This window comes from Rhinatrema bivittatum, chromosome 1 (assembly GCF_901001135.1).
Source record: "Rhinatrema bivittatum chromosome 1, aRhiBiv1.1, whole genome shotgun sequence".
NCBI classification, from domain to species: domain Eukaryota; kingdom Metazoa; phylum Chordata; class Amphibia; order Gymnophiona; family Rhinatrematidae; genus Rhinatrema; species Rhinatrema bivittatum.
In genome coordinates, this window is record NC_042615.1 from 137898562 (window position 1) to 137925862 (window position 27301).

At 49.1% G+C, this 27301-nt stretch overlaps 1 protein-coding gene across 1 annotated transcript in view; it reads left to right on the forward strand.

The window, feature by feature from the left end:
* PDCL2 (phosducin like 2) overlaps positions 1-27301 on the forward strand; it is a 152406-nt gene that overhangs the window by 66822 nt on the left and 58283 nt on the right. The window contains exon 4 of the mRNA XM_029587420.1: positions 5549-5692. Within this exon, the coding sequence (XP_029443280.1) occupies positions 5549-5692 (144 nt within the window). The remainder of the gene's footprint in view (positions 1-5548; positions 5693-27301) is intronic.

The following is a 27301-nucleotide window of genomic DNA, read 5'->3' on the forward strand; positions in this document are numbered from 1 at the left end:
GGCCCATGTTCCCTGAGTTGCTGCCTGCATCTACAACCCTTTCTACTTGGAAGACTTCACTAACAGTTTCCATCTGTGAGTATAACTATCATCTATTCCACAGTACTGCTTCTCTGGAACCAGGTACTCGCTCCTCGAGGGCCTACCCTCTGTTCCAGTGCCAGACCTCTCATCTAGTGGAATCGCTGTCACTGCTGCGTGAGTACAATACTACTGAGTCTCTCTGCTCTAAGGGATCAGGTACTCGCTCCTCGAGGGCCTGTCTTGGGACTCTGAATGCTTCTCTCTGTCTTGGGACTCTGAATGCTTCTCATTATGTACTCATAACTCTCAGTCTCCTTCCACTACAGCACAGCCTAACAGAGGATCCACTGTTCCAGCATTCTGTGGGATACCTGCTCAGCCAGGCTCAACATCTACTACTCACTACTGCCACCTCTGGTGGTTTCCAAAACTGTTAATAAAAGATTCAAACCTGTGTTTGTGTGTCCAGAGTCTAGTCTGACACCGTGGTCCCTCACGGGACTGCCCCCCAGTGGGTGTGATCAACTGCCACAGTGTCCAAGCATCCACCCAAACATCAATAACCATAACACCCAGCAGTCTTCCATCTAGCTGGCACAGGAACCTTTGTATACAGGATGGGCCCCGCTGTCTTCCATCTAGTCGGCACAGGGAATCTTCAGGCAGGATGGGCCCAGCAGTCTTCCATCTTGCCGGCACAGGAACTCTGTAGCAGGACGGACCCAGCATTCTTGCATCTAGCCAGCACATGAACTTCGTACACAGGATAGGTCTGGTTTGGTTGGAAATGTCATCTTTTAGTGCTTTTTGCTAGCTGGGAGTGGCATTTCTTTCGAAAGCCTATTGCTGGCCCATCCTGATAGCCAGGGACTGCTCTGCAGAGTGAATTCCTGTGAGAATGGGGATGGCATGGGTGCAGGCTGTGGCAGGTGCTGAATGAGCTGCAGTACCATTGTGGTCAAATTGTTGATGTTTCCATGGTGTTATAGCATTGTGGAATGACCTCAGTTTGCTGCTTTACAGCATGGGTATGCTGTACCTGAGCCTGCCTCAATTGTACTAGCTCTTCCCATATGTGGTGTAACTGCAGCCCATTCCTCCTCTTCATGCAGTGAAGTGTGGCATGCAAACTTGGTGCTGCTGATAGTGGGATTGCAGGTTGCTGAGGTGGTGTCTGTGGCTGCAGTGCTGACATTGCTGGGCTCATGGGCTGAGCTTGTTGGGTGTCATCTGCAAGATCCTGCAGAACACATGGTGTGCTGGGGACAGCTCGTGACTATGCATGTTCAACTTCTTTCCATGGTAGGTCAGATTCCTCCATGAAGGTGGAGGCTCGGGTATGGGAGCCCCAAGGTGTTCAAGTAGCTGCTGCTGCTGCTTCTGTTACTCCTCCTCATTTCCTCTGTCCACTGTATCTCAGCATCCATCTGAAAGGGGCCACTGAGATCTTGAGCTACATGGCTGGGACCTGGGGCTTTACGGCTGGGACCTGGGCTTCCTGGTTGAGAGCTGTGGAAAGAAGATATAAGTATGAAGGCTAAGAAATTCACATGTACTGTTTTGCATAAGATGTGCACTTTGCATCATTCAATGCGAGCATCATATGCAAAAAAGTGTGGACATCTGTAACAGACTTCACATTGCATCATGTCCAGGGCCTTATCCATGCCCTCGAGGACATCTGTCCCAGCTGTTAAATGAGCTGCTCCTACATTGGCATGGGGCTCCTCCTCCAGTCTGGCATATGTACTTGTTCCTGCTGACCATCTTATTCTTCAGCTGCGCCTTGATGTCCCTGTAGTGGTGGGTCACTTGCTCTCCGGTCCTCTTGATGCCACTTAGTCAAGATATGGCCTGCGGGATAGTTCACCATATCTGGCTCTTGGCAGCCATGGAGGTCTTCAAAGCCTGGTTGCTGAAGAGTATGTTGTAATTCTCCAAGACCCCAGTGATGAGCTGCTCCTTATCCTCCACACTGAATTTCTAGACATGTAGATGCAGAAGAGCTGCGGCCTGGCTGCCAGAGAATTGGGTTGCTACTTCCATTTACAGAGAAGTGATTTTGCTATCCTGACTCTTGCTCCCACCCCCTGCTCCCCTCCCTTCCTTCTTGCCCTCCTGCATCTGCCCTGACAAATCCCCCATACTCTGTCCTCTCTGCCTGGCCCTACCCTGATGTCCTTCTCCCTCTGCACTCATCTGCCTGGAACCCCTCCCGCCGCCTCCTATCCCTTCCCTCCTCCATATTTCTATTCCTACTGTCCCTCCTCTTCCTCCTCCTACCACTCTGGCCCATACTACTCCTGCCCTCCTCTTCTCCCTTTTCTCTCTCCTCTTCTTCTCCTGTCTCTCCCTCCTCCTCCTCTCCCTCTCCCTCCTCCTCCTCTCCCACTCTCCTCATGCTTCTCAATCTCTGTCTCCCCATGCCTTCCATGCTCCATCCTCCTCCACGCCACTCCTTACCACTCCTCTCTGCTCTTCTCCTTTCCACTCCTCTCCTCATTCCTCTTGTCACAATCCTCTCCACTCTCCTCCAGTCCTCACCACTCCTCTCCTCAACTCAAAGGAACATGTAAACAAGACAGAACCATAAAACTAGCATTATCCCAGGACAAGCAGGATGATAGTCCTCACATATGGGTGACATCATCAGATGGAGCCCTGATACGGAAAACGTCTGTCAAAGTTTCTAGAAACTTTTGACTGGGATACTGAGCATGCCCAGCATGCCATGATATTCTCAGGCATAGGGGTCTCCCTTCAGTCTCTTTTTTTCCATGGTGCTGTTGCGGAGCGCTCGGAGAGCGATCCCACTTCCTGAGAGAGGTGTGTCCTTGGGCCGCGGCTCGACCCCAGAGGATTCCGAAGAGGGCCGCGGGAGGCGTGGCATGCCCGAGCATGGGTAGGACGGAAGCAAGACTGGAGTGATGACCAGGCGACAGGCCCTCCTCTGGACCTGCACGCTTCGGAAGACCCAACAACGCAATGTTGGTCTTGTGAACAGTCCTCCGACCGTTCCCAGCCCTTTCGGACCTGCCGCAGGGTACGGCACGAAGCGGCAGGCCGGACAGAGGCCAGGACAGCGAAGACTGGAACATAGATTCAGACGAGACTCAGAAGCAGGGTACTGGAAGTGCAGACGTAGACTCAGAAGCAAGGTACTGGAAGTGCAGACGAAGACTCAGAGACAAGATACTGGGCGTGCTGACGTAGACTCAGAAGCAAGGTACTGAAGGTGCAGAGGTAGATTCAGAAGCGAGGTACTGAAGATGCAGGGGTAGGTTCGGAAGTAAGGTACTGAAGGTGCAGATGTAGACTCAGGAACAAGGACTGAAGGAAGACATGAGCACAGTCCCTCAGGGCACCCTGCTCAGACCACTCCTGGGACTGAGTCAAGGGCCACCCTGTCCCACGCGTCCCCAACACTGCCTTGGAGGGCAGGTCACGGACCACGCTGAGAACGGGAGAATGCAGGAGAGATCCAGGCGAAGCGAACTCCGATGCTGGGATACTGACATCCGAAGTCCCGTCGGCTGGCAGGAAGGGAAGCTCCAAAGCGCAGGGACGAATCCCACCTGTTGGCCACTCCAGGGCCCAACAGGCCAGAAGGCTCAGGAGCCAGACAAGACGAAGGGTAGAACATATGGGACTGGATCAGGAACTGGATCTGGCACCGACATCAAGGACTTCTCAGAGACTTAGAAACGAGGTACATGGCTTGCAACACTGATGGCCCTAATCAGCCCGCCCCGAGGGCTGGTCACGGACCACAGCGTGGCTTGCCGCGAGGTACCAGGACATTGGAGGACACAGGATCAAGGTGCTAGCTTTCAAGAGGTTCAAGGACAAGATACTTAGCTTTCAGGCGAATTTCAGGAACAAGGACTTCTCAGAGACTTAGAAACGAGGTACATGGCTTGCATCACAGATGGCCCTAATCAGCCCGCCCCGAGTGTTATGCTGTGAAATAAGTCAATGGTGGACCCTTGGGATGGCTGATATGGACAACGTCCACAGATGTTAAAAGCCGGGAGGCGGAGCTTAGCAGGAGTGAACTGATGACGTCTTCACCCTGGAAACCCGAGACCCCCCCAGGAGGAGCCCGTAGGGGTCCGGGTCGCTGGGATTTAGGAGAATCGTGAAGAAGTCCGAGGTCTGTGGCAGGCTGAGGACAAGAAGAATCGTGAAGAAGTCCGAGGTCTGTGGCAGGCTGAAGACAAGAAGAATCGTGAAGAAGTCCGAGGTCTGTGGCAGGCTGAAGACAAGAAGAATCGTGAAGAAGTCCGAGGTCTGTGGCTGGCTGGGCTGGAAGCAAGGCACGGCTGGAACCAGCAAGAACCAGAGCTGGAAGCAAGGCACGGCTGGAACAAGCAGGAACCAGAGCTGGAAGCAAGGCACGGCTGGAACAAGCAGGAACCAAAGCTGGAAGCAAGGCACGGCTGGAACAAGCAGGAACCAGAGCTGGAAGCAAGGCACGGCTGGAACAAGCAGGAACCAGAGCTGGAAGCAAGGCACGGCTGGAACAAGCAGGAACCAGAGCTGGAAGCAAGGCACGGCTGGAACAAGCAGGAACCAGAGCTGGAAGCAAGGTAACTAACCACTCAAGGAGCGACCACGTTGCGAAGGCAAAGCAAGGAGGTCAGACGCTGGCTTAAATAGCCAGCCGGCGTCTGACGTCAGGAACGGGGCGGTTCAGCACTTCCGGGTGCTGGACCTTTAAGAGTCCCCTGCTCGCGCGCGTTCCTGGGCAGTGGGAGGAGTCAGAGTCGGCCTTCGGCGGCGTCTCCACGTGGAGGGAGACGCTGCCATGCGGCCCTACAGGCCCCGGGAGCAGCGGGTCGCGGCAAACCCGGGGGAGGCGACGGAGAGGTAAGGACCCGGTCGCTAGCTTGGCTTTTTACTGAATAAGAGGCTGAATATGCCAAAACTTGCCATTTAGATGGATAACTATGGGGGACATTCATCAAATAGCCTGGAGCGCAAACAAAAGTAGGCCTATTCGCGGAGTCTGACAATCCGCCCCTATTTTTTTTTTCATGTTTTGTATTTGTTCTATTCATATATATAGTTGATCTAGTCATTGATTATCCTTCTTCATGAGTTTCTGCTTTGTTATTCAAAATACTGGAGGATCGCAGGAGGCACCCTGGGATATGGGAGGTGCTTAGAACTTTGGCCTCTGACTCCACCTGCTGGAAGGGAGACATAACCCTACTGTCTGGACTGATCCTTGGTACTACAGGAACGAAAATTATCAGGTAAGAACTAATTTTCCTTTCCTTCTTACAGGGGTTTAAATAGTTAACTATTTCATGAGCCTCTACAAAGGCTGTCTCTCTCTCTCCCCCTTCTCACCTTTTGCAAATATGATAATAAAGTAGCTATGCGAAGTGGTACCATGAAAATTGCCGTAACCACGCCCCTTTTTATTGCGGGCACTATTCTTGCTATATTTATCACAAAATGAATCTAAGCCTTTATTAGCTGTCTAATTGACTTTTGAATATCTACCTATGTGTTTTAGGCAACAACGTTTACAAGAACTGAAATCTCTGCAAAGAAGGCAAAAGTTTGGGGAGCTGACAGAAATTCAAGATGTCCAATATGTGAAAGAAGTCACAAATGCTGGAGAGGATATTTGGGTGGTGCTTCATCTGTACAAATCAAGGTAATTAGTCAATTGTAAATCATCTATAATAATCTTTACCATCTTAAATAACCATGATTATGCATCTTACTGTTACAAATAATAAATGAAAACACTACAAATCTGATAAATTATATATATATAGAGAGAGAGAGAGAGAAAAGAAAAGATCAGGCAATATGTGCCACTAACTAGTGCTTATTATACACAGGAAAAATACACTCTAAAAAGAGTGGTACAAAAGCACTTATGGGATAAAGTATCTTCAGTACAATTAGAAGCGAACCTGTTACATTAAATCTTTATTCATGTACATATACACAATTAAAATATTAGTACTCTCCCACAGTAAGGAATAATATAAAACTAATACAAATCTGCACTAATGACCCCTAAGGATACATATACAACTAAATGGGCCAGATTTAAATGCCCTGCGCGCGTAAATCCGGCCGGATTTACGCACGCAGGGCCCTCGCACGCCCGCACGCCTATTTTGCATAGGCCGCCGGCGCACGTAAGTCCAGGGGCTTTGTAAAAGGGGCATGTTGGGGGCGTGTCCTAAATGATGCAGCGTTTCGGGGCCGTGATGCGGCATTGCGGGGGCGGGCCTGGAAGCGTGGTGCCAGCCTGGGGGCGTGGTCGAGGCCTCCAGACCAGCCCCTGGGTTGGGTGATGGCGCGCCAGCAGCCCGCTGGCGCGCGCAGATTTACATCTGCTTTTAGCAGGCATAAATCGTGCAACAAAGGTAAGGGGGGGGGTTTAGATAGGGCCGGGGGGGGTGGGTTAGGTAGGGGAAGGGAGGGAACAGGCAGCGCGCGCTGGGCTCGGCACGCGCAGGTTGCACAAATGTGCACCCCCTTGCGCGCGCCGACCCCGGATTTTATAAGATACGCACGGCTACGCGCGTATCTTATAAAATCCAGCGTACTTTTGTTCGTGCCTGGTGCGCGAACAAAAGTACGTGCTCGCGCAAAATTATAAAATCTACCCCAATATGAATAAGAATGATAGTTGAAAGATATTGTGTCTCTCAAAGCAAGGTTGCAATATCAGCTAGTTTATAAAAAATTGTTATTCCTCCATAGCAAATGGAAACCCTGTGTTGTGTTCTGTTGTGTTAGAACTAGAAGGTGGGCTCTTGGGTCATGGCAAGAGCTGGACCACCCACAGTGAGGAGCCCTGTAGGGACTCTCCACGACAGGTGAAGCCTCAGGAGTGAAGACACCAAGAAACACAAGGTTTATTATACAGCTAGAAGGAGGTATACCCATGGAACGGGCAATAAGACACAGTTCAAGATGGAGTCGTACCCAGAAATGATATCAGTAGGAGCCCGCAAGCAGGATGCCTCAAGGAAATGCCTCCTCTTGCTGATGTTCCTAGTGGTGTAGTGCAGTCGAGGCCCGCAGAGCGGGGTGCCCCGAGCTTCCACCCGGAAGATGGTGAAAGGTGAAGAAGGCAGATAGAACCGGGTAGATCCCGGTACTCACGGTGTAGTGTAAATGATGGTTGATTCTCAAAGGGAAAAAAGGACTGAGGCGGAACTGCCCCTTCACGCGCCCATCACAGCCAGGCGGGCTGGTCGCGGACCACGCTGGAGGCATGGTGGTTCCCTCCTAGGTAGATGAAAAGAAGAAACCTCAAAGATGTAGTTCTTAAGGAGCGGGTAGAACAAGACAGTGTGGATCCGATAGTGGTCCGCAGAGCAGGGTGACCGAGAATCCACACCACGATGATAGAAGAAGGTGAAGAGAAGTTCCCTGTACGTACAAGGATCAGTCCAGACTGTGGGTTATGCTCCCAGTCCAGCAGGTGGAGTCAGAAGCAAAAATTAGAGGGGGTTCTATATGACGTGACCCCCTTTGCCTCAATCCTCAGTATCTTCTGACTCCAGCAGGTGTGAGCAGTGGACTGTTCAGTCCCCAGCACAACTTCTTTAGGTCTTTTCCTATTCTCTTGAGGGATCAAGAAATTTAAAAAAAAAAAAAAAAAAAAAAGAGAAAGAGCTTCATAATTTTAATATTTTATTTGGCTGAAGCTTTTATTTCAGACTTTTGTCTGCTACTGACAGGACCTTGTTAACTTACTGTTTCTGAACACTTTTCCTCTCTTATTCTCTCTTGGGGGAAGAAACTTTGGGGTAAGTGTTTTAATACTTTTTTTCTTTCAGAAACAGTGAATTTTCCTCTTGCCGTTTTTGGGCGGCACTAGAGGACAACTTCTGACTAAAAAAAATTTCCTGTCAGTTTCACCACCCCCTCCCGAGTCCGTCGTGTCTTCCTACCCGCGGTCCCGCGACGCGCCATTCCGCGGGGCTGCTGCCTGCTGGGAGGTCCTTTCCCCGGCAGTGCTTGGGCTGGTAGGAAGAAGGAGGGTGTTTTTAGCGTTGTTCGCTATTTAATAGTACCTGTTTCAGGTCTCTGCCGTGCCGTTTGGTTCCTGCCTCCCTGAGGGAAGAAACTCCTCCCTCATGTCGCGTACTCCTTCTTGTGCTTCCTGCGGGCGTTTGGGCAGCCACCTCTCTGCCGAGGGGCTGTGCTCCAATTGTACCCTCCCCGAAAAAGTTAGCACACCATCAGGGGAAGGCACAGGACACCACTTGGAGGACGGCACTTCTCGTCAGCGGCAGGCTCCGTTCCCGTTGAGCGCGGGAACGGCGGCCATTTTGTTTTCTGAGGGAGAAACCGGCGCTTCTGATTGTGAGGACATTGGGGATTCAGTTTCTCGTCCACCGGCCATTCTGACTCCCACGGTCGGCTCAGAAGACCCATTTACGGTAGGGGAACCCCCGGGGGGGCTACCTACAGGACTACCAGGTTTTTCCCCGGAATTTGTAGTTTTAATGCACCGCGCATTCTTACAGAGCTGCGGTCAGCCGATGGGTACGGCCGGGGGTCCTCCTCCTGCCAAGTTACCACGTTTGGATCCTTCATTAGGGGGACCTTCGGCACAGGGTGTGGCCCAAGTTACCAGTGCTACTCCACTGCCTAACAAGCCTCCCGTGGTTCTACCACGGAATTCTCCGGTTATTCCTCAGGGGAATGTGTTACAGGATTTGGCAGGAGATGATCCTTCTCTTTCAGTTCAGCTGGAAGGGGACGATCCCCGAGTGCTTCGCATTTTTCAGCTGGAGGAGTTGGAAGGTCTCATTCCACATATTTTACAGGAGATGGACATTGATCCTCCGCCGGACCCAACACCCTCAGACCCTAAAATTAAGAAGGGAGACCCTCTCCTGGCGGGCCTTCGACCCATGGCTAAGGCTTTCCCTACTCACCCCAGTTTCTTACAACTGATTTCTAGAGAATGGGATACTCCAGAGGCCTCCCTCAGGGTCAGCAAAGCTATGGAAAAGTTATATCCTCTTCCTATGGATTTTCTAGACCTTTTAAAAGTACCGGCTGTAGATTCTGCGGTCTCTGCGGTGACTAAAAGCACCACTATCCCTGTAACGGGCGGTACAGCTCTGAGGGATCTACAGGATAGGAAGTTGGAGGTTTTTCTTAAGAGAATTTTTGAGGTCTCGGCTCTCGGAGTGCGTGCGGCTATCTGCACTGCTCTTGCGCAGAGGGCTGGCTTACGTTGGATTCAACAACTACTCACCTCGCAGGATCTCCCTACTGCTGAAGCTCAACAGGCTGATAGGTTAGAGTCTGTGATAGCCTATGGTGCGGACGCACTTTATGACCTTCTTAGAGTTCTCTCTCGTTCAATGGTTTCAGCTGTTTCGGCCCGCCGTCTTCTCTGGCTCCGCAACTGGTCGGCGGATTCCTCTTCCAAGACACGTCTGGGTTCTTTACCTTTTAAGGGAAAGTTCCTTTTTGGAGAGGATTTGGACCAGATAATCAAGTCCCTGAATGAGAATGCGGTACATAAGCTTCCAGAGGACAGACCTCGTTCGACTAGGTCTTTTAGTTTTTCTAGAAACCGATCTCGGAACCAGCGTCACGCTCGAACAAACAGGCAACAGCCAGCTTCAAGGACTCCATCTTATCGCTCTCAAGGCTGGAATCGGTCCTTTCGAGGTAGACGAACGGGCAAAGAGGCTACAGCCTCTCGCTCGACCCCTAAACCTTCACAATGATGCCAGATTAGCCCACGAGCTGACCCCGCGGGTGGGGGGCCGGCTCTCCCTCTTTTACAGGGAGTGGGCTCGCATCACGTCGGACCAGTGGGTTCTGGACATCCTAAGTCAAGGTTACGCATTGGATTTTGTCTACGCCCCCAGAGACAGATTTCTCTTCTCGCCTTGCGGTTCTCTCCACAAGCAGCAAGCCGTCCATCAGACTCTTCAGCGTCTGCGGGCTTTAGGAGCGATAAGACCAGTGTCCGTCACCGAGCTAGGTCGAGGTCACTACTCCATTTATTTTGTGGTTCCCAAAAAAGAGGGATCTTTCCGACCCATTCTAGACCTCAAGACTGTCAACAGGGCACTCAGGGTACCTCGTTTCCGCATGGAGACGCTCAGGTCGGTCTTAGCAGCGGTCCATCGAGGAGAATTTCTTGCTTCTTTGGATTTAACGGAGGCGTACCTCCATATTCCGATCCATCCGGATTTTCAACGCTTTCTCCGCTTCAAAATCCTAGGGCAGCATTTCCAATTCAAGGCGCTACCTTTTGGTCTAGCCACAGCTCCTCGAGTTTTTACAAAGATTATGGTCGTAGTCGCAGCGGCCCTTCGTCGGGAAGGAATTCTGGTTCATCCATATCTCGACGACTGGCTTATTCGGGCAAAGTCCCGAAGACAGGGGATCCTTGCAGTGGACAGGGTAGTGTCCCTGCTTCAGTCCCTGGGCTGGATAATCAACTACGACAAAAGCCGTCTTACTCCATCTCAGTCGTTGGATTTTCTGGGCGCTCACTTCAACACGAGAGTGGGAAAAGTGTTCTTACATCCAGAGCGAGCGCAGGCATTGAGAGAACAGGTCTCTCGTTTCTTGACTCTCCAAGTTCCAACAGCCTGGGATTATCTACAAGTACTGGGAACTATGGCCTCCACGATCGATCTAGTTCCATGGGCCTTTGCGCATCTTCGACCTCTACAGAAGGCTCTGCTATCCCGTTGGAAGCCGACTTCTCACGAGTACAGTGCGGTTCTTCCAATTCCACCGGCAGCTCGACTCAGTCTCCTTTTGGTGGTTGGATCCTCACAATCTGGCCCAGGGAGTATCCTTGAAGACACCAGATTGGTTAGTAGTCACCACGGATGCCAGCCTCACGGGTTGGGGGGCGGTATGCCAGTCGAGCTCCATTCAAGGAATTTGGACACACGAGCAGAGTCAGTGGTCCATCAACCAGTTGGAGACAAGGGCCGTTCGCCTTGCCTTACAGGGATTCCTTCCTCTTGTTCGTCAAAGAGCAGTCAGGATTCTCTCGGACAATGCAACCACGGTATCTTACATCAACCGTCAGGGAGGCACGAGGAGTCCCCTGGTTGCGTGGGAAGCGGAAAGGCTAATGCAGTGGGCGGAACAACACTTGTCTCGGATAGCTGCCTCTCACATCGCAGGCATAGACAACGTTCAGGCGGATTTTCTCAGCCGACAACGTCTGGATCCGGGAGAGTGGGAGCTCTCCAGAGAGGCGATGATTCTCATAGAAGATCGTTGGGGTCCCCCCCACGTAGATCTCATGGCCACAGCCAAGAACACAAAGGCCACTCGTTTCTTCAGCCGCAGAAGAGAGCACGGGGCAGAAGGGGTAGATGCTCTGGTCCTCCCGTGGCCCAGACAGATTCTGCTGTATGTATTTCCCCCGTGGCCCCTAGTGGGACGGGTACTTCGTCGCATAGAAGTTCACCCAGGACCGGTAATTCTGGTAGCCCCGGAATGGCCAAGGAGACCATGGTTCGCGGACCTACTTCTTCTAGTTCGCGAAGGGCCAATACGTCTCAGTCATCTTCCTCGTCTTCTCAAACAGGGTCCAATATTTTTAGAAGGGGCAGATCGCTTCTGTCTTGCGGCCTGGCTTTTGAGAGGCGCAAGTTGAGACATCAAGGATATCCTGAGGGGGTTATCTCCACCCTTTTGCGGTCTAGAAAGACTTCCACCTCGGTCACTTATATCAGAGTTTGGAAAGTTTTTGAGGATTGGTGTGTTGGTCGTGACTTTGTACCGACTAATGCCTCGGTAGTTCAAGTCTTAGCTTTCCTTCAAGATGGCCTTGACATGGGTCTTGCATATAACTCCCTTAGGGTGCAAGTAGCAGCATTGGGAGCGTTGTTGCAGACGGGAATGATTTCTCCACTCTCTTCTCATCCAGATATACTCCGTTTTCTTAAGGGTGTGCGGCAATTGAATCCTCCTTCCAGATCGCCATGTCCCTCTTGGAGTCTCAATTTGGTTCTTGAGGCTCTTGTAGGACCTCCTTTTGAGCCTTTACGCACGGCCACCATCAAAGACCTCACTCTAAAGTCTGTCTTTCTGGTAGCCATAAGTTCAGCTCGTCGTATTTCAGAACTCCAAGCTTTGTCTTGCCGAGAACCTTACCTCCGTATTTCAGAGCACGGTATTTCCCTAAGGACTGTTCCCTCTTTTCTTCCAAAGGTGGTTTCTTCTTTCCACTTGAATCAGTCGGTAGAACTCCCTTCTTTCTCCGTGTCTGATTCCAGACAACTACGTAGTCTGGATGTTAAAAGATGTCTCATGCAGTACTTGGAATCTACCAATGACTTTCGTCTCACGGATCATCTTTTTGTTCTATGGTCTGGCCCCAGGAAGGGTCAGATGGCTTCTAAGACAACCATTGCTCGATGGTTGAAAGGTGCAATTTCTGCTGCATACATAGGGAAAGGGCGCCAACCACCTCTGGGGGTTAAGGCACATTCCCTCCGGGCGCAGGCTGCGTCCTGGGCAGAAAGTTCTTTGGTGTCTGCTCAAGAAATTTGTAGAGCAGCCACCTGGAAATCTCTACATACTTTCTCTAGACACTATCGTTTGGATGTTCGGGCTCCGGGTTTCGGTTCCTTTGGAGATAGTGTCTTGAGAGCAGGGCTGGTATCGGCCCACCCGGAGTAGGGAAGCTTTGGTACATCCCACAGTCTGGACTGATCCTTGTACGTACAGGGAAAAGAAAATTATTCCTTACCTGCTAATTTTCGTTCCTGTAGTACTAAGGATCAGTCCAGACGCCCTCCCTAGAATTTAAGGGTTGTTTTTGGGATAAGCCTCTGCTCTTCACTCCTATCATTTCTACTGCTTCTACTTTCAAGCTCGTCCTGGTTTTTTCAGGACTTTCTGTTCTTACACAGTTTCGGTTTGACAAGTTCCTTTTGTAGGTTGTTTGTTATTAGTTTAATCTTCGTTCATTATTGTTGAACAGTTGTTATTCTTGATCCCTCCGTCTCTTCTCTTTGGCTTTTTAAGTCTAGTTACTGAGGATTGAGGCACAGGGGGTCACGTCATATAGAACCCCCTCTAATTTTTGCTTCTGACTCCACCTGCTGGACTGGGAGCATAACCCACAGTCTGGACTGATCCTTAGTACTACAGGAACGAAAATTAGCAGGTAAGGAATAATTTTCTTGTTCTGTACTCACACAGCACTGTAGAAGCAGGTAGTAGAAAAGGCTCCAGGGAGACCCGGAACAGGAGCAGTGAAGGGTAGTCCGAGGAACGAAGCCAGGACTCACTGTTAGCGAAGTGAGACTGGTTGCAATAGCTCTCTGAGGAGCGGATAGCCCTGAGTGCGACAAAGCCCCCAAGGAGTGGATACCGAGAACACCCAGATAGGAGCGAAGCAAAGTCCCAGAATGGCGGAAATAGCAGGACAGGAAATCCTTGGTAACTCAAGGAATAGTATGCAGGGAAAGGCTAAAATAGGCCTGTAATTGTGATGTCATCGGAGAGGCTGGCCCAGGGTTCCCACTCTGGACCCTTTAAATTTGTAAAGGAGGCACAGCCTCGCGCCAAATGAGGTGGCCAACAGGACCCAGGAGAGCGATCCTGCCATCGTTAGATGCAGGAGGCAAACTAGGCCGCAAACCCTGGCCCAGTGCTGATGGCAGCAGCTCCTGCCACGAAAAAATGAAGAAGGTGATGGGCCCCTGCCGCAGGACAGAGCTCCAGGGTGGCCCCGGCCGTGTGGGTGGGCAACGGCGGCAGCCATGGGGCTGCCGCAATCCCCGACAACTCCCAGCCACGAAGCAGGACGGGGCCGAGCTGCTAGAGGTCCTCAGGCTGTAGGGCAGGCTGCGGCCCTAGCCGCACGGAGAAGCCCCGAGGGTCTCCAAAGTGCTGGGATCAGGAGGTGAGAGACCTGCCACGGGGTGAAATCGTAACACTATGTCTCACAGTCTTTTCATGAGTAGAATTATATTGTGACAATGTATTAACTAATTTAACCACATGAAATCATACAACTTTGATACAATACAAAGATAACAACCAGAGTTGTTGCTGCACTCAGTATTTATTAATGGTATATTAACAAAGAATACTTTTAAGGGAGGTGTTCCTGTAGGGCAGGGGTCAGGAACCTTTTTGGCTGAGAGAGCCATAAACGCCACATATTTTAAAATGTAATTCCATGAGAGCCATACAATATGTTTAAAACTAAATACAAGTAAATGTGTGCATTTTATGTAAGATCACACTTTTAAAGTACAATAAGTCTCTGAAAATATTACACCAGGCCTTAAGACACCAATACATCTCCTATTAGGAAAACGGACCAAGTCAGGCTGCTATAGAGTCCTACACAGAAACTACACGCCAGCAGAAAACCTCACCTGAATCACGTGCTGTCCCTCACCTAACATAGAATAAAGAGACCAAAACGCATAACAAGAAGCATGCAGACAAAAACTGAATTGGAAACTGCAACAAGCCAGAGTCTCTGTATGCAGTGTAACAAAGGAAAAAAGAAACATCACACATCCTTATAAAACAATCAAGAAATATAAAATCATCAGCAGTAAAACTGTACTAACAAAAAGAACATATTTCGAAACAGCTGATGAGTGGAATATCCAATAATTAAAAACTCATATAAAACATTTCCAGATACCAACAAAATATTTCAAAATAGCAGACACAAAGATCCAGTAATGAAAAATAATAAGGATACAAAAATTTTTTTGCTCTGCATACCTGGAACGTTTGATATCCAGGTGTCCTGAGATTGTTCTGAATTAGCAGGAGGTGGGGTGGTTTGCTTGGAACTTTCTCCTCTCTCAGTCACATACCAGCGCTCTCTCTCACACTGGCTCTCAATGACACACCTATACACACATGCTCTCAGTCACTCACATATACAAATGTTTTTTCTCTCTCACTTATATAGGCTCTTAATTACACATTTACACACATGCTGTCTATCTTTTCACGCTTACACACACACAGGCTTTCAATCACATAAATACATGCTGTCTTTTTCTCTCACACACAGACTCTCATTCACATGCTTACAAACATGTCCTCTCTTTCTCTCATTTACACACAGGCTCTCAATCACATACTCACATGCTCCCTCACCTAAATCAGCTCTCAATCACACACAGACACACATGGTCTCTCTCTCTCATTTAAACACAGGCTCTCAATCACATACTCACATGCTCCATCACCTAAACCAGCTGTCAATCAGACACAGACACACATGATCTCTCTCTTACTTATACACACAGGCTCTTAATCATACATACACATGATCTCTCTCACACACAAAGGATCTCAATCATACACACATACTCTTTCAAACAAACAGGTTTTCAATTACAAACTTACACATACAGGTTCCCAATGGTAAACTTACATTCATGCTCTCTCTCTCACAGGCAGGATCTCAATCACAGACATACTCTCTTTCACATATACAGGCTCTCAATCATTCACATACATGCAATCTCTCACTCACACACACAGGATCTCAAACACACATGCTTGCTCGCTCATTCACTCTCTCTCTCCCCCCCCCCCCCCCCGGGAACTCGCGGCAGCAGCAGCCACCTCCCAACGCTAACCTCCTTCATTTTCAGCCCTCGCGGAGGCGAAGGCGGAGTCCCATCGGCCGCGGTTGAAGATTTTCATTTTCCTCCGAGCCACGCTGCAGTCTTCTTCCCGCGCAGGCACCCGATGCTCTCCACTTCCTCTTCCGGGCCGCGGGAAGAAGAGAGCACCGGCGTGCTCTCTTCTTCCCGCGGCCCGGAAGAGGAAGTGGAGAGCATCGGGTGCCTGCGCGGGAAGACCCGCGCAGGCACCCGATGACTCCAGCGCTGGCACCCGGCTGACACCCGATGACTCCCGCGCAGGCACCCGGATGACTCCAGTCGGCGTGCTCTCTTCTCCTCCCCCCCGCGGCCCGGAAGAGGAAGTGGTGAGCATCGGGTGCCTGCGCGGAAGAAGAGACCATGCTAGTGTGGTCTCTTCTTCCCGCGCAGGCACCCGATGCTCTCCACTTCCTCTTCCGGGCCGCGGGGGGGGGGGGGGGGGGAAGAGAGCACGCCGGTGCCGCTGACTCCAGCTGTCCTGCCGCGTTCCGCCCGGGCTGACAGCATTTTAAGCCCGGGCGGCGGAGGACCGGGGAGCAGCTGGGTCAGCGGGGAACCGCGAAGTATGGCGACACGTGTCTGCGAGCCAGATGCAGCCCTCAAAAGAGCCATATCTGGCTCACGAGCCATGGGTTCCCGACCCCTGCTGTAGGGTATGGTGTTATAAGGTTCCTCCATGCCACAGCTGGGGGAGCTGCAGTTAGAACTCGGTCTAAAAAGGCCACATCAGCTTAATAAACCAGTTAGAGTTAAATATGGCGTTTAACAGATATATGAGTCGTGCTTGCAAAGATAGCTGCACCGTCATTACGGGGGGAATTCCTCAAACTACTAATGGCTTTATAAGAAAGAACTTGTGCCAACAACTGTAGTATGGAATTTCAAAAGCAAGAGAAACAGCACTGTAGCTTCTTGTGCTGTTTCAATCCCGTGCTTAATTGGTCAAGCCTCAGTAATGGTTGGCACAAGTTCTTCCTTATAAAGCCATTAGTAGTTTGAGGAATTCCCCCCATAAGGTGGTGCAGCTATCTTTGCAAGCGCGATCCATACACCTATTAAATGCCATATTTAATGCTAACTGGTTTATTAAGCCAATGTGGCTTTTTTAGTCCTAGCTATGGCATGGGTGGAGCTTGATAAGCATTCTTGGGTGTCCAATTCATCAGGGTTCTCCCCTGAGGAAGCCAGTTTGGTGAAACAAGGACCTTGTCGAGACCTTATAACATCATACCCTACAGGAACACCTCCCTTAAAAGTATTCTTTGTTAGTATACCATTAATAAATAATATTGTGCAGCAACAATTTGTTAACGCTGTGATTCCTCAAAAGGCGTCTAGTTTCATCTATTTACATGTAGACACGGTTTTTGCAACATTTTCAATAGAAACATTATTTTTAAGTCTGTTTATATACCACTGTAATATGTAACATTGTATCACAAAAGTCTGGTTGTCATCTTTGTATTGTATCAAAAGTGTGATGTAGTTAAATTAGTTACAGTACAGAATAAGCAGCCAAATGTCCGATCTGAATTTCCTTATTGGATGGAGACAAAATTGTGCAAACAAGCCCGACTCTGGCCGAGTTTCACCCTCTTTCAATAGGGCTGCATCAGGGGCTACAACATACAATAAATAACATAAGATGATACATAAATAAATAAAAAATATATAAAAAATATAAAAACATAATTAAGAACAAACATATATAATGAACATATACAATGATGACATAAAAGTATGTGGTGTAACAACATCTATTAAGACATGCTGAGAAATCTTGGAGAAAAAATCCCACAAGTCAACTACATGATAGATACAAAACATACTTTACATTTATTCTACTGACATTAATACGGCCAAAAGAAATTACTACTCAAAAAGAATTCATGACTATCAATATAATCCAAAACTACTTTTTGAATATGTGTCCAAATTGACTCTCCCTATTAATTACGACTCACAAAGAGATAAACCTTCAATATCTAGTCATGAATTTGCTAATTATCTTAGACAAAATATCGAAGCTTGTTCCAATAAATTCTGCTTGGAATTCTGATTTGTCGTTACCCATATCTTCTATTGCTCCTATTTGGTCACAATTGGAGACCATTGCCTCCTCTGAAGTGGAATCCATCCTCCATAAAATTAACCCAGTGGCACACCCACTGGATCCTATTCCTATAAAATCCCTAAAGCTAATTCCAAACTGTTTAGCTAGACTCATCACAGATATTGTTAACCTTTCTCTCATACAAGGCTTCTTCCAGATTCACTTAAATGTGCAGTTGTTAAACCAATTCTAAAAAAGCCGCATTTAGATCCATCAATTTTATCTAATTATAGACCCATCTCCATTTTACCTTTCCTTACTAAAATTATAGAAAAAATAGTTAATTTACAACTTTCGGAATTCTTAGAGAACCATAACATTCTTCTACCTGCTCAACATGGCTTCAAGAAAGGCCATAACACGGAATCACTACTAGTTACTCTGACTGACTCGTCCATCGTGGTTTCTAAAATGGAACCTCTTTTATCTTGATTCTCTTGGATATCTCTGCTGCGTTTGACTCAGTCAACCACAAGTTACTTCTCCATAGATTAAAAGAAATTGGTATCAATGGTAATGTCCTGCAATGGTTTCACTCTTTTCTTGCTAATCTTTCCTTCAAGGTATCTTACAATAACAACATTTCGGATCTCATACCTCTTCCACAAGGTGTCCCTCATGGATCATCCCTTTCACCTACCCTTTTCAACATTTACATGCTTCCATTATGTCACTGAATAAAATAAATATAGGCCTTTCATACTTCCATTATGTCACTGAATAAAATAAAATAGGCCTTTCATACTTCCTTTATGCGGACGATGTTCAAATATTATTACCTATTAAAGACAACATTAACCATACTTTGTCCCAATGGGAACTATATCTATTTGATATAAACAACTTCTTATCTCAAATGGCACTGTCCCTTAATCAGAACAAAACAGAGTTTCTTCTTCTCTCCAAAATGTTATCACCACCATCCATAGATCCCTCAGTATTCCTTAAATATAAAATATCCACGTCAGTTCGGGACCTTGGGATCACCTTAGATAAGGAGCTAAACTTTAAAATTCACATTAAAAATCTAATTAAAGAAGGTTTCTATAAACTTCAAATTCTGAGAAAACTAAAACCTTTGGGGTAGATTTTAAAAGAAGCGCGATCAGCCTACTTTTGCTTGCGCATCAGACTCAAGCAAAAGTACGCTGGATTTTAGTAGATACGCGCGGAGCCGCGCGTATCCACTAAGGGGTAGATTTTAAAAGAAGCGCGATCAGCCTACTTTTGCTTGCGCATCAGACTCAAGCAAAAGTACGCTGGATTTTAGTAGATACGCGCGGAGCCGCGCGTATCCACTAAAATCCTGGATCGGCGCGCGCAAGGCTATCGATTTTGTATAGCCTGCGCGCGCCGAGCCGCGCTGCCTCCCCCCGTTCCCTCCAAGGCCGCTCCGAAATCGGAGCGGCCTCGGAGGGAACTTTCCTTTGCCCTCCGCTCACCTTACCCTCCCTTCCCCTACCTAACCCACCCACCCGGCCCTGTCTACACCCCCCCCTTACCTTTGTCGGGGGATTTACGCCTCCCGGAGGGAGACGTAAATCCCCGCGCGCCAGCGGGCCTGCTGCGCGCCGGGCCGCGACCTGGGGGCGGGTACGGAGGGCGCGGCCACGCCCCCGGGCCGTAGCCACGCCCCCGTACCCGCCCCCAAAACGCTGCCGACACGCCCCCGGAACGCCGCGACGACCGGGCCCGCCCCCCGACACGCCCCCGACACGCCCCCCTCCGAGAACCCCGGGACTTACGCGAGTCCCGGGGCTCTGCGCGCGCCGGGAGGCCTATGTAAAATAGGCTTCCCGGCGCGCAGGGCCCTGCTCGCGTAAATCCGCCCGGTTTTGGGCGGATTTACGCGAGCAGGGCTCTGAAAATCCGCCCCTAAAATCCCTGGATCGGCGCGCGCAAGGCTATTGATTTTGTATAGCCGGCGCGCGCCGAGCCGCGCTGCCTAACCCGTTCCCTCCAAGGCCGCTCCGAAATCGGAGCGGCCTCGGAGGGAACTTTCCTTTGCCCTCCCCTCACCTTCCCCTCCCTTCCCCTACCTAACCCACCCGCCCGGCCCTGTCTAAACCCCCCCCTTACCTTTGTCGGGGGATTTACGCCTCCCGGAGGGAGACGTAAATCCCCGCGCGCCAGCGGGCCTCCTGCGCGCCGGGCCGCGACCTGGGGGCGGGTACGGAGGGCGCGGCCACGCCCCCGAACCGCCCCGGGCCGTAGCCACGCCCCCGTACCCGCCCCCAAAACGCTCCCGACACGCCCCCGAAACGCCGCGACGACCGGGCCCGCCCCCCGACACGCCCCCCTCCGAAAACCCCGGGACGTACGCGAGTCCCGGGGTCTGCGCGCGCCGGTAGGCCTATGTAAAATAGGCTTACCGGCGCGCAGGGCCCTGCTCGCGTAAATCCGGGCGGATTTACGCGAGCAGGGCTCTTAAAATCCGCCCCTTTATTTCCACCACCACCCCCCAGACTTTAGAATAGTTCTACAATCCTTAATTTTTGCAAAATTAGACTATTGCAACATTTTAATAGGCTTGCTGGCGACCACCATTAAACCCCTTCAACTGCTACAAAACGCTGCCGCTAGATCCTTAACAAATTGTAGAAAATTTGAACATATTACACCAATCCTTAATCAATTACATTGGCTTCCCATTTCTTTTAGGTCACAGTATAAAATCATTATGCTTGTTCATAAAGCTTTATATAATGATTACTCCTCTTGGTTGCAAAAACCCCTGTATCAATGTATTTCCACTAGAAATCTATGTTCATCAGACACGGGGTTACTCTCGATTCCCCCCAACAAAAAAAATCACAAAACAGCCACTAGGAACTGGCTGCTTCTATAATTGGTCCTAATTTATGGAACTCTCTACCGTCTCCTCTAAGAACTGACTCCTCTACACCCTCCTTTAGAAAAAACCTTAAAATGTGGCTTTTTATCAAAGCTTTCCCCCAACAAATTTAATGGGTAACATCCCCATTCTATGATTTTCCTTTTTCTCTTTAGATACTTAGTATGGTTTTAGAACAGTAGGTTCTTGATTTATATAGGTCTATTTTTAATCTAAGTTGTTTTTTAATTTGATGTTTTAATTTCATATTTAATGTTTTGAACTGTTTAACTGTATTCTGTCCTCAATAGTATATTTGATGACAATTCTGTTCTGTGTAAACCGATGTGATATTCTGAATTGAATGTCGGTATAAAAAAACATTAAAATACTTATTCAATATATGTAAATGAAGAGAAAGGTATCATAAAATTAAAGTGCCTATTGGTGTCAATCCACCGTCTCCCGCCCTTACAGGGCCACAGACAGTATCAGCTCTTATGGCACCATAAATTATAATCACGTACCCACTGTTAAAACCGTATTGGTAAGAATACCCTGTTTTTGAGAACAGCGTTGTTTCATAGAAGGGTGTGGAAATATGAAGAGTTTGCGGCGTGCTGATAATGTTTGAATAAAAGAAAAATCCCCTGATGAAGGCTAATTTAGCCAAAACATGGTCCGTGTTAGGAACAACTTATGATTTATTGAAATGATACAGCATCAGCAAAATATTATATCGATACGCCAGTGACTGAGCTAAGTATTTTCTGAACCAAGATATTAATGGTTAAAACTGAGGTATATTTCTAGTATTGTTGTTTTAGAGATTTGATAAATAAAGTAATTGCAGATAAAATTTAACACATATATATGTATAAGAGAGTGGGTACGTGATTATAATTTATGGTGCCATAAGAGCTGATACCGTCTGTGGCCCTGTAAGGGCACTTTAATTTTATGATACCTTTCTCTTCATTTACATATATTGAATAAGTATTTTAATATTTTTCGGAATATACATTTTCCCTCTCTATATTAGATTGCTATATATTGGGAGAGGAGTTCGACTTCTGTGGTGTGATTGGTATAAAAAAACATACACTTACGGGCGGATTTTAAAAGCCCTGCTCGCGTAAATCCGCCCGGATTTACGCGAGCAGGGCCTTGCGCGTCGGCGCGCCTATTTTGCATAGGCCGCTGGTGCACGCAGAGCCCCGGGACGTGCGTAGGTCCCGGGGTTTTCTGAAGGGGGTGTGTTGGGGGCGGGGCCGAACGATGCGGCGTTTTGGGGGCGGGACACGGCGTTTCGGGGGCGGGCCCGGGGGCGTGGCCGCGCCCTCCGGGAACCGCCCCCGGGTCGGGTCTCGGCGCGCGTGGATTTACGTCTCCCTCCGGGAGGCGTAAATCCATGGATAAAGGTAGGGGGGTTTAGATAGGCCGGGTGGGGGGGGGGGTTAGGTAGGGGAAGGGAGGGGAAGGTGAGGGGGGGGCGAAAGAAAGTTCCCTCCGAGGCCGCTCCGATTTCGGAGCGGCCTCGGAGGGAACGGAGGCAGGCTGCGCGGCTCGGCGCGCGCCGGCTGCCCAAAATCGGCAGCCTTGCACGCGCCGATCCAGGATTTTATAAGATACGCGTGGCTAAGCGCGTATCTTATAAAATCCAGCGTACTTTTGTTTGCGCCTGGTGCGCCAACAAAAGTACACGAACGCGCTTTTTTAAAAAATCTACCCCACTATCTTTCAACTATCATCCTTATTCATATTTAGTTTTGGTTTTGTATATTTAGCCTTAGGGGTCATTAGTGCAGATTTGTATTAGTTTTTTTTTTTTTGAAAGTTTTTATTTATGCACTTATATCAACCAAATACAAAGAAGGACCTGACTAGCAGTCCCGCCATAATACAGAATGAAAAGTACAATCCTGTTACAACTATATGAGAGAGCACACCTATGGCACACAAATAGCCCGTGGAGTACATGTTGAAGGAAAACTGCGCTCAAATACCCAACATGGATAATTAAAGCTGGCTTACAAAGAAACCATATAACAGTATGTTGAACAATAAATGCAAACAATTTTATTTTAATTCCCCCCCCGGCCCCCCCAATTCCCCCCCCCCCCCCCCCCCCTTAGTTTTATATTATTCTTTACTGTGAGTACTAATATTTTAATTATGTATATGTACATGAATAAAGATTTACTGTAACAGATTCACATCTAATTTGTACTGAAGATACTTTCTCCCAGGACAAGCAGGATGGTAATCCTCACATATGGGTGACATCAGATGGAGCCCTGTCACGGAACACTTTTGTCAAAGTTTCTAGAACTTTGACTGGCACACTGAGCATGCCTAGCATGCCACTAACCCTGCAGCCACCAGGGGTCCCCTGTCAGTCTTTTTTTCCGTGCAGCGGTTGCCTCGTGGTTTAGGAGCTCTGTGAGAAATTTCTCACAATTTTCCTCATGGAACTATTTGAAGTTTATCTTCTTAAAAAATCCCTCATCAGGGTTCCCCATCATGCTCTGTTCCCTCCAATGCTCCAATGCTCGGTAAGTGTTTTTTCCGGTATTTGAGGTCGGTTCCCAGCGGCTTACCGCTTCGGTGCCCGACGGTCACTGACCGCGCGCCTCCCAAATTTTAACATGATGACCGGGTTTAGGAAATGCCCCGAGTGTCCGAGGACCTTATCCATAATGGACCTGCATGAAGTCTGTGTTTTGTGCTTAGGCCCCTCTCACAACATTTGTCGATGCCCTAGTTGTGCACAAATGACTCCCAAAGGCCGTCGTGCTCACCTGGACAAAATGGAGCAGTTGTTTGCTTCAAAACATACTGCTCCATCGACGCCAGTTCAAGCGCCATCGACCATAGAGGGTCCGTTGACTTCGAAGATGATTTGCTAGGAGCACTGTGGACAGGGTGACCATCCATCACTGACTCCATCAAGGACATCAGCGTCATCCTCAGTGCCGGGGAAAGACCGGACCAGGCACCGAAGGGCGTCCCCGACCAGTGCCGGCACCAATACCAAAGTGGCATAGACTTCCATCAAGCCGCCTGCAAAGAGGGCCCAGGGAGAGGAGCCCCCATATTCCTCTGGACCTGGGACCCCTAGGCGTTCCCCACTGATACTGGTGCCAGGCACTGAACCTCCACGGACCCCCGTGGAGGCTTCAGGGACGCCTAACCTGCCTTCTACTCCGATCGCAGTGCCACCCATGCCAGCTTCCCAGGAGGAATTGGACCACATCGTCCAAGAGGCCGTGCTGAAAGCCTTACAAGGCTTCCAGTCACCGTTGGCGCCGGCCCCCATACCAGCCCCAGAACCAGCTTACTCAATGATGGCACCGCTCCACGAGCGCTTCAAGACGCTCATCGGTGCCTTATTGACTCCTCTTCCACCAGACACGCTGACAAAGAGTCATCCATCGAGGCCTCCGCAGGTCCCGATTCCAGTACCAGGTTCCTCGGAGGAGGAAGGATCGATTCCCGGCCATGTCCCTCCATGGGAACTGTCCATGCCGGAGCCCATGCTAGGGCCATCGGGGCTACCGGTACCCAAGCGCACCTCATCTGCCCCGATGCCCTCGATGCTGTTGCCAGTTCCATTGATGCCTTCCCTCCCTCTCTTCTTTGGCATGCTTCCTCCATCGGGAGCTCCACTGGGAGAAGGAGAAAGTTCCTATAATCCATGGGACGATGCATCCTCAGATGATTCATCATGGACATCCGAGGACTTGGTCTCAGAGCCTTCACCGCTGGAGGAAAGGCAAAGATCTCCTCCAGAAGAACTCTCCTTTGCCAGTTTTGTCAAAGAGATGTCTGAGACTATACCTTTTACACTGGTCACGGAGGAAGATGCTCACCATAAAATGTTGGCGGTCTTACAATTTGTAGATGCTCCAAAAGAAATAATGGCAATACCGGTACATGAAGTTCTTTTAGACCTCATGCACCGCCTGTGGGAACATCCAGGTACAGTACCCCCAGTCAATAAAAAGACAGATGCTACCAACCTGTTTCAACAAGCCCCAAGTTTTCAGAAAAGCCAGCTGTCCCACCATTCTGTAGTTGTGGAATCAGCTCAGAAAAAGGTTAAACGATCACCTCCACATGCCTCTGCTCCTCCTGGTAAGGAACAGAAACCATTGGATGCGTTGGGATGAAGAATTTTCCAAGGGTCCATGTTGATATCGTGAATTGCAGCATATCAACTATACATGACCCAATATAATAGAAATCTCTGGAAACAAGTCCAGGAGATTGCAGAGACATTACCACAGCAACAACAAGAAGCTTTGTCCTCCATCCTACAAAAAGGAATGGAAGCAGGTAAACATGAAGAGCTGCCTATGATTCTTTTGAAACAGCATCCAGAGTCTCGGCAGCGGGCATCAGTGTTAGACGCTGGGCCTGGCTTAAGGCCTCAGACCTACGCCAGGAAGTGCACAACAAACTGGCAGATCTACCCTGTACCAGAGACAACCTGTTCGGGAATAAGATCCAGGACACAGTGGCCCAGTTAAAGAACCATCATGAGACCCTGTGCCAGTTGTCTCCTCAGATGTTCCCTCCGTAGCCCGCAGGGCCACGCATAGGGAACCCAAGAAACAATTCTACAGGCCACGCAGATATTACCCTCTTGCGTACCGTGAACAACTGGCTTGGGCACCTCAGAGAGGACATGCACGCCAAACTAAAACATCTAGACCACAGCTAGCTCCACAAGCTGGCCCCTCGTCTGAATTTTGACTCTTTTCGAGAGAGCACTAGCCATATTCCAGTGGGGGGCTGCCTGTGCCACTTTGCAACAAATTGGCATCCAATCACCACGGACCAGTGGGTACTGTCCATCGTAACCCAAGGTTACCATCTAATTTTTTCAAAAACACCCCCGGCCTTCCCACCCATTCCATTCTGGAGCTGGGACTACCACACAGGGAAATTTGAGTCAGAGCTCTCAACCCTTCTGTCGGTCAGAGCCGAGGAACAGGTTCCACCGAATCAGCAGGGAAAAGGGTTCTACTCCAGATATTTCCTAATTCCAAAAATGATCGGCGGCCTCCGGTCTATTCTGGACCTCCGTGCCTTGAATAGATTTCTTCACAAGGAATGGTTCAGGATGATATCCCTGGGCACCATGCTTCCTCTACTTCAACAAGGGGATTGCCTCTGCTTTCTGGACCTCCAAGACGCATTTATTTATTTATTTATTTATTTATAACTTTTATATACCAAGGTTCAATTAACAAGATTAATTATCACTTCGGTTTACATTACAACCAGCAAAATAACATAGACAAAGTCTTGTTTTACAATGAACAGGGAAGAATAACCTGGATAAAACAATGAACAGGGTAGAAATAACCTCGAAAACATAAAATGGGTGAAGCAAGTATAGAGAATAGGGTTTGTATAACTTGGGCGAAAAGTAAGGAAATTAAATAGGGGAGGACTGTGAAGGCCTCAAGTTGGATAGTCTACGCATACGCCCATATTGCGATATCCCCGCCTCATCACAAATATCTGCAATTTGTGGTGGGCCGCAATCACTGTCAATACAAAGTACTATCATTTGGCCTAGCCTCGGTGCCTCGTGTCTTTACTAAATGCCTGGCAGTCGTGGCTACGCAGTTATACAGCAGAGGTGTACACGTTTTTCCATACCTGGACGACTGGCTCATAAAAAAACAGTCAAAACACGGAGCCCTTGACTCTCTCATTCTCACCATAAGGCTTCTAAGCTCATTGGGATTTCTAATAAATTACCCCAAATCCCAATTGACATCGTCTCATCTTCTCCCCTTTATAGGAGCAGACCTAGACACAACACTGTCCAGAGCATTCTTACCCAACGACCTTGCGATTATGCTGTCCAATCTTGCCAGCTTTATCCGCCATTGAAAAAGAGCCTCAGCTGGCCAGCTACTCAGGTTGCTTGGCCACATGGCATCAACAGTCCATGTCACCCCTATGGCACACCTGGCCATAAGAGTGACCCAATGGACTCTGAAATCCCAGTGGCGACAAGCTACTCAGTCGCTGTCGTCCCTGGTAGTCATAACCAGCCAGCTTCGCCTGGTGGACACACAAAGCCAACTTACAAGTGGGTCTTCCTTTCCAGCAACTGGCTCCTCAGGTGACCTTAACTATGGACGCCTCCAACCTAGGTTGAGGAGCCCACGTCCAAGGCCTTCAAACTCAAGGGACTTGGACAACAGCCAAAGCGACACATCAAATCAACTTTCTGTAGCTTTCAGCGATGCGGTATGCCCTTTATGCATTTCAGGATAGCAGCTCCAACAAAGTTGTCCTGATTCAAACAGACAACCGAGTTGCAATGTGGTATCTGAACAAACAGGGAGGCATGGGCTCTTATCTGCTTTGCCAGGAGGCGGCGCAGATTTGGGCCTGGGCCCTGTCACATTCCATTCTTCTGCGAGCCACTTATCTAGCGGGCACACAGATTGCACTGGCAGACCGCCTCAGCTGACATTTCCAACCCCATGAATGGTCTCTGGATCCCTCGGTTGTGAGCAGAATCTTCCACCGGTGGGGTCATCCGACCATTGACCTCTTTGCATCCAGTCAGAACCACAAAGTGGAAAGCTTCTGCTCCCTGCACAGGGACCGGCATGCACCAGCCAGAGATGCCTTCGCCCGTCCCTGGAACAAAGGCCTGCTTTA